This window comes from Saccostrea echinata, unplaced genomic scaffold (genome assembly GCF_033153115.1).
Source record: "Saccostrea echinata isolate AGI-Se365-2 ecotype Australia unplaced genomic scaffold, CSIRO_AGI_Sech_v1 ptg000016l, whole genome shotgun sequence".
Taxonomy (NCBI): domain Eukaryota; kingdom Metazoa; phylum Mollusca; class Bivalvia; order Ostreida; family Ostreidae; genus Saccostrea; species Saccostrea echinata.
The window spans coordinates 21,908,361-21,916,835 of NW_026889765.1; the positions used below are offsets into that span (position 1 = coordinate 21,908,361).

General features: G+C 30.7%; 1 protein-coding gene across 1 annotated transcript; it reads right to left on the reverse strand.

Annotated features, from left to right (window-relative positions):
- Positions 1–3,309: 3,309 nt before the first annotated feature.
- On the reverse strand, positions 3,310–4,774 carry LOC133189008 (uncharacterized). The gene is made up of 2 exons (XM_061324455.1): positions 4,207–4,774; positions 3,310–4,033 (listed from the first exon to the last, which is right to left on the reverse strand). The coding sequence occupies exons 1-2, from the start codon at positions 4,486–4,488 to the stop codon at positions 3,584–3,586; spliced, it is 732 nt and encodes a 243-aa protein (XP_061180439.1). The 5' UTR covers positions 4,489–4,774; the 3' UTR covers positions 3,310–3,583.
- Positions 4,775–8,475: the final 3,701 nt, after the last annotated feature.

Sequence of the window (8,475 nt, forward strand, 5' to 3'; positions counted from 1 at the left end):
TCAACCTTTTCAAATGAAACTTAATCATCCGATGCCTTCAAAACGTGACATTAATAGGTAGTTTAGTTATCAATGAACAAAATAAGTTTTGCTTGTAGATATTATTTTAATGAAATGTCAGATAGAATAAAATAGGGCCTTGGTATTTGAGATCGTATCGAAAAAAAGTTTATGAAGGTCAGTATTCTTAGTTGACTTCCAACCTTTTATATAAATATAACATAATAGATGGGTGAAATATAACTGTACCTTCGATGTTTTTTTTTTTTTTTTTTTTAGTTTTTTTTTTCAGACATATGTACAGTACAATTTTTGACTGAAGATTACAAAACCCATAATGGGTAACTGCGAACAAAGAAAGTATAAAGACTATGTGCTTCTTTCTGCTAAATGAAGAAAAACACTTTCAACTACCCTAGTATCTAATTAAAAAATATCTCTGGACATTTTTTTTAATTTAAATTTTAATTTTTTTTTTTTAAATCAGGTGGGTTGCAACTTCTAGGAAAAATCTTTTTAGATGTATGCTACATCAATATCAATCGAAAAATGATTAATAATCGTAACCTGCAATGTTCAAATTCAATTACATATTACAATCATTTTACAGGTTTAACTTGAGATGTTAATAGAATTCAAAAAGATCAATAACAAAGATTACTGCCGCTTCAGGTTAGCTGTGGTCCAATGAAACCAACAATACGCCAGTACATCCAGTAGTCCATTACCCAAATAGCAGGCAGCATAAGCTAGAATTCATATCAGAAAGCTGAGTGTGCAAATTAAAAATCAGCATGGAAAGTGTATGTAGTAATAACCCTGTCTCATACTGCAGCGCATCTTTTATCATCTTTTCTCACAGTGTTACTGGAAATTAAAGGTTTTTATAATGAAAGGCCAAACCTTTGGCATGTAAATCTTCACACTTTGTGCTTTGTGCACAAGTTCAATCGTGCATTCCACCATATTTCAAATTGAATCTTCGTCCTGCATTTCCTACAGATATTCCAAAAACTGTTGCTGCCAAACTTTCCAACTATAAACAAACCTAACAGTGCGCAAGTATAGCATCTAAAGCAAAATTCTCTAAAATAATAAGTATTCTTATTATTATTCTTCTTTCAACTACCTTCCCGCATTACACGTCATTACCACTGATGTCAACATAGTTTAAGATAAAGAACCAAAAGCATCATTTTAAAAGGTCTTAATTTTTTTTTTCAATTGCGACAGAACTGTTTGGCTAAAAGCGAAAGGGGAGACCTGAACTCTTTGAAAAAAAAATGAATAAATCGAATACTGTTCCTTGTCTCCAAATATTTCATTAGAAAGTCGTTTTTTTTAATACTATATTAAACATGTGAGTACGATGTACTGACCTAAGCCTCCCAAATAATGAAATAAATTTTCATTGCAAGAGTTCAAAGGTTTCTTAAATATTGTCTGGAAATAAAAATGTTACAAATAGAATTACAGCTATTCGGGCAGATGGGCAAACAGACAGTCAGACCAAAATTATCTTTCACTTTCAATGAAAGCGGGGGCGGTTAATGCACCATTGTAAATGTTTGGTGGCTAAATCTCTATATAGAATTAAAGTAAAACTTGTAGAAGCAAGATTAAATGGGGGAAGTCTGACTCAACAACTACTGGTGGAGTATGTATTCTTGCAGAGAAGTAGGGGAGTTTAACTGTAGAGTAAAACTCTATGGTTAAATCTCACTCTAGAGCATGACTTTCGGAGGAAAGGCTATGTTATTCTACAAAAACATGTCCAGAAAATGCTCTACCAATCCCTTATCCTTACAAAAACTTTCAGTAAAGTAGAAATTTCAGACGTACTTTTTTACAGCATATTCTTGTTGTGGTGCAAATAAGGTTTTCAAAATAATTAAAGAAATTTTAAGATCACCAAATTTTTCAAAGGCAATTACATTAACACGTACGACTTTATACAGCCATTCCTCACAATGAATTAGAAAATAAGTTTTTTATGATATCATAGAAAACTGCTTTTTCAATGAAAATGGCACTCTGAAATCTTTAATCTTGTGATTAATAATGAATAAAATTACATTGTTAAAATCGCTCTGCTTCTTTATACAAGTCCTCCCAAGTTTATATAATAAGGATGCTGGGGTTCCTAATTGACAAGATATATGTCTTTAAAGACTACGTCTTTCAACAAACTGCTGGACTTCCGATAGGTACTAAATGAGTTCTTTATTAATCGATCTTTTTTGATATAAAGTGGATATTATTCAAAAACTTCTTCATTAGAAGAGTAAAACATTTGCTGTGGCTTTCAAGTCGACATTGAGATATATAGAAAATCACACTGCTGTTGTGATCTCGGACAATTTATGAGCCCGGAGAGAGCGGGCCGAGACCATCCGAGGGCTGATACCAGGGACAAGATCAAAACATTGGTGTGATGTTGTTTATATCATATATCTTAAACAAAAGACTATAAAAGAACAAATATTAAGATATTTTTCCCTACAAATACTTTTAATAAATTTTGTTGCAAGGAATGAAATCAGAGCTATCTTTCTTTATTTTCGATGTTCATCGAGTAGGTAAAGATGATCCTTGACGATGTGATTAATAGTGTAAATAGAATATGCCTGATTTTGGTTATTAAAAAGACTTATCTTGGTGTTTTGAATTTCACAATCAACGCTTGTTATATTGACCTTGTTAACAAACATAACCTATCATTGGGTTGCTTTGGCTAACGTATTGCATACTTAATGTTAGGCTTTGATTTCATATACTAAATTTGACTACAGAATGATCTTACGGTGGGTGTGTACGGTCAAAAGGGGGTTATTAACTCCTTTTTGGCCTGACGAATTTTATGAATGAATTTTTTTTTGCTGGGACAAAAATATAACAAAGGCCATGAATCAAATCAAATCGATTAAGTCAAGAAATTTTACGGAAAAAAGGGTCAAATTTTTCACCATCAAAGAAGATCGATGATTTAAATGTCAGGCAAAGTCATATCAAGTTAGTTGAAAAGGTTGTTTATTTTTCCTACATGCCTGTATCAAAAACACTAAAATATGTGAAATAAAATATCTTATTTCAGTTATCTTATAACAATTATGAAATTACCTCCGTTTCAATAATAGCAGTTAAAATATCCAGTGCCAAATCACTACGTATGAACATTGTTAATCATACTTTGAAATCCACGTACTTCATATATGCCATTATTCCTTATTTGTTTCAACATTGTGCGTAAAAAATCTTATAAACACCTCCATATTCTCTATAAGCATACATATAATAAAATGCTATAAATACAAAAAATGTTTTTATTCAAGCAAAAACAATTTTTTACATCACTTATACTACATATCACAGCTTTTGTATTTAAACCAATTTATTTTGAAAAAGTGTTATTTGATTTGTAACGTGAACTGTATATTATATAATGTACAACACTTCTTTATCATTGTTTAGTTACATGGAACCTGTTTCAATATAGAATGATAATTTTCTGTTTAAAGCGACAGTGTTAGAGATAGTTTGAGGTTATTTTACTTTTCAGAGTTAATTATAATCAGGTCGTGTGTTAATTTTCCTGACAAATCCCTTTAGGAAGGTGGCCAGGACAATTTACACTCTTTGTTGTGGCAGAAACTTCCGTCGTCATTGATTCACGAGTTGTAGTAGTTTGTTTTTCGGTTATCGCGCTTTCATTTCTTGGCGTTGAAGGATTTAAACCTAGTGTTTGAGATAAAATTGTCGTTCCTGTTGTTCTCTCTGTAGTTGCATCTGATGTAGAATCATCAACGAGAGTTGTTATCTCGTCATAATCAGTAGAGGGTGACGTCACATGAGAAGATGTTTCTGATTCAGTCTCCATCTCTGCTGATGTAGCGGGAAATGAAGTCACTACAGATGTTGTGGTTACTGTTTTTGTGATAGTTGTTGTTGTCTTGGTAATAGGTGAGACAATCAAATCTTGTTCACTTGATCTAAGAGACTTCGTGATTTCGCCAGAATCGGAGGAAACGGTGTTCTGAAAAACAACAAAAAACAAAATACAATGAAAAATTCGTTGAAATTTCTAAAAAAAAAAAAACTAAAATAATCCATCATTAAAATCGTGCCCATTAAACTTATCAACAAACAAAAATACGAAATCTTCTCTCATAAACATTACTGAGTTGATTATAATTTAGATATATTTACCTGTATGAAATATGAGCATTGTATTCCTTCTTTTCCGCAGGTTTCTTTGGAAGCAAGTTTGTAGATTGTACATGTCTTAGAGAAAGCGATATCACAAATAATGAATGTAAGACATCCTGCGTGTGATCCACATTTCAGTCCGCACTCACCGGACGTAATTACACGTGATGGACCGGAAGTAATGTCAGTGAGATAACACAGTTTTGATATTGGTAATGTAGAAATGAGGCCTACCAATGAGAGTAATATATCAACTATGGTCGATATACAATACATCTTCATTTTCCAAACGATTTTTTGTCCAAAATCTTAAAATGACAGAGATGTTGTTTAATGCAGTAACTAAGTCGTTGAACTTTTTTTCTTCGTTGATTTCCTTCTTTTCTTTCTCAGCTTTTTAACGTTTTATCGTTTTCTCCTTCAGATGTCGTCTATTTTCCTAAGATTGCTGATACCCCACCTATCATTCAATGTGTTTCTCCTGGTTTCGTTTTGTTCCTAGATTGTTTTTGGATCCTGCCCAGCTCCTCAGCATGAAAGTCAGAAACTTTTACTCGCCGTGATTGCTTTGGTACAATTGGATAAGATGTTTAACTAGTCGGGAGAAAAGAACAAGTTTCCCCTCTATATCGTTGTACGATAACCTCGTAGTTTACTGATCGACCAACTGAAGAGTCCGATATTTATAGCAATGAAAAAGCGTGGAAAATTATAAAAGTTTGCCTTGGGCCAACGCTGACAAACGAGAAACCAACTATTAAATAATATTAGACAACCATTTTAATCTCATCCTAGATGCAAATTTCTTTAGTTCGGATAATACCGGCTATTTTTAAATTTGTACTTATCAATGCAGCGGGCCGTTTTTCTTAAAGGTTAGATCCTTGCATTGTGGGTCAGATAAAATGACAACTGATATAGAGGTCATTTAAGTATGGGTTAAAATAAAGTGGCTTGTTCTGTTATTTGTACCAATTTAAACTCTTTTACATTTAAAGAAAAAAAGTCTAATTAGTCCATTAAAAGCTTAAAACATACTGTTCAGCATATATACAGACACGTTATAATTTTGTTATATCGTTTGAACCTTTATTCTCAAGAGTTATAAACAAAGGCTATAGTTGTATTGTCTTTTTATTTTTAATTAGAAGTATATAATGGCATGAATTCAAATAGTAGTGGATATTTGGTTTCTATTATTTGTTGCCAGCTTTTTTCTTTTTCATTGTAAGTGTATGAAAAAATGCAATTTGTCATGATCTTATTCTAAGTTTTGGGAGATCCAAAGCGAGATGTATGTACAATTTTTTTTTTTTTTTTTTTTTTTTTTTTTTTTTAACAGAGGGTCTCCGAATTTTCATGTACTTACCTTTTTGTTATTTTTGTTAGTTAAGGAATGAATTTAATAGATGCCCAAGTTATACTGTATAATCTGAGTTGGTATAGTTTACACTTTATAAACCGCGAAGTGGTTTGTAAAAAAAACATAAACTTTTCCAACCCAGGTCTTACCAGTATAATTTGGGTAGCTTTTTGATTTATTCTTTTTCATTTAATTTTCCATCATTACGTGAAGAAAATAAAACAATTCCTCCCTTTGAAAAATGTCTTCAAAATGTTCATATTTGAAAAAGTAACGTCAAGCGGTTAATGCGTTTTTGTGACGTAGGCAACAAAGGTTATACGATATAAACAGATTCTCTTATCCATTCAAATTGCGTGTTTCAACTAAAATTAAAGCATTTATAAATGACATATTTACATTCAATCTTAAGTTTATTTTGTTTTTGTAATGATTTTATGTTGTTTTACGTCCCATTCGAGAATTAATCACTCATATAGTCAACGAAACTGCGGGCAACAAACTGTTTAAACTTCAAATCAACCAAAAAAAAATATATTGAAAATATATTGAATTGATAATGATTAAAATGATAATCAACTGAATATATAATATCATGTGGCTGTTATTGTATATTGCACTGGAATATCACAAATTATTTTGATTATTCTATCATGTTCAAAGTCCTAAAAACTCTAAAACATCTGTTCAAAGTTGAAATAAAGATAAAATGACCTTGATATTTATTAACATTAACCGTATTATTGTTTGAGCCAATCAATTTTTACATGCCATATTATTATGGAATATCAGGACGCATCTATCAACCATTAATTTCTGTCATCTACTTTGATTTTTCGGTAAAATTATTCATTAGGAAGCCATTTATCATACACAAACATGAATGACGTCATTTTGACGATGATGAGAATCAACTGTTCGGTTTGTGTTGAACGATTTTTGATTTATTGGTTAATGGTTTATGATTTGGAGTGCAGATATGCAATATAATTTTCACTCATTGACATCTTGGAATAGCTAAGATTTGAAAAGCATTAAAAATGACGACACCACGTTTACCCCATTAATTGCTTATTTTTCTTGATTTATTTAATATTTAATGAATTAGATAATTAATATAAGAATTTTTTAATGAAATACCTACGCACCTTTTATTGTACCCATTCGAATCAATGTTATATGTATAACCCAAATTGTTTTTATTTCATTGGAAGTTGTCAACAGGATGTGATTAAACTTTTCCAATCAAAATGGTTTATGCTAATTGAAATTATTATTATATATTTTAAGTGGAATAAGGTGTAGCGTAATTTTGAGCTTAAAAACCATTTGTCTAGAAGTGAAGTTTACTTCTATATTTTTTTCTCTCTTTCTTTTTTTTCTTATCATTGAAGTCCTTGTCTATTAAGATTCACTGAGTAATTTAATACTTTGTAGATGTACTATTGTTTTCAATACACGTACATAATCAGTTCTATATCAGTATATATAGAAATGTAGTTAATAAAGAGATCAACAAGTTTGCGCATGGTATTTCATTTGACCTCTAGATCTGAACCCCTCGTCAGAAGGCGTGGCAAACTTTAAGAGAAATAGAGGCCAGAGGAATAAAAAAGAATTGTTCAAGACTTTGTTAAGAACATTTCTTCATGAATACATGTATATGCAATTTAAACTCTTTAAATAGAAAATAAAATATTATATATGCATCGGTTCAGTTAATTTTAGCTAAATTCATTATGACGTAATCAAAATAATATGAATTTCTATTTGAATTAGCTTTTCCAATGTCAAAATATGTCAGCTGAAATATTTTGATATAGAGTTTGACAACCAAAACTTGTTTGAGATTATTGATGCAATATGCATTACATTAATCTAACTCTCAGAGTTACGTAGCATATCCTGACTGAGTCGTTTAAATATTTTCACCATTAATCCACTTTTACTTCTCCATTTATGTTTCCTGAAATGATACTTTTTCTAAAAATAAATTTTCTAAATTTTAAAATTTTTAATTTAATTTTTAATTTTTAAATTTTCTAAAAAATTCTTATAAATCTTATTCATCGAATTGAAATAGATATCCTGTGTTCCCTTCTAAATGAAATATATTTCTTAACACGGAGATGGGAGGTTAACAGTCATAATGTCCATCAAATTATTGAAGAATCTTTCCTGAGGCTCTATGTATACGGCATGATTTCACATTGGTCTGAGGATTCTCAATGAAGAGTTCTAAGATGGTAATAAATATCAAATTTATTTAGTAATCTATTTCATAGAGAGGGGCAGAAAATATGACCGTGAGTTTAAACCCAGGTTATATGATTTTACATGAGTAATGACAATTAGTTCAAATTTCTTTTTGCTGTGAGCATAGTTCCAAAGTAAGACTTGAAAGATGTTATGTCAGCATATATATATTTTTTTTTTAGATAATTATGACTCCTTTTAAGAAAATTATAACAAATTGCGTGAAAGTGATTTGGACTTGTCTGATGATAATGATAACTTTTTTAGATTTTTTTTTCGACTTGTCAGATTTTTATGTAGACTTGCTAAAAGATATATTGTAAATTGGATGGAAACGTTCTCATGTGGAATTTTTAACAAGTAAACATAGACACCTGACAGATGATGGGAAAAATACGTACAGAATTGAAAAGGCGATATCAAAAAGATCTCAGAAGTCGACAAAATTATATGATGTGGTGGCAAAACTACAGTGTACATAATGTCATCACTGACTTGCTCTCTCCTTGCTTTTTGTGAAAAAAAAAATAAAAAGTCACGTAATGGATATATATCTGCAGACTGGCACATGGACCAGAAAAATATAAAATCGCACCCCTCAATCCGATTTGTGTATATGTAATTATTTGTTAAAGAATATTAATGAGATG

Coding starts and splice junctions, on each gene's coding strand:
- LOC133189008 (XM_061324455.1), bottom strand. CDS start 4,488: ATGAAGATGTATTGTATATCGACCATAGTTGATATATTACTCTCATTG. Junction 4,034..4,206: donor AATGCTCATATTTCATACAG/GTAAATATATCT, acceptor GTTGTTTTTCAG/AACACCGTTTCCTCCGATTC.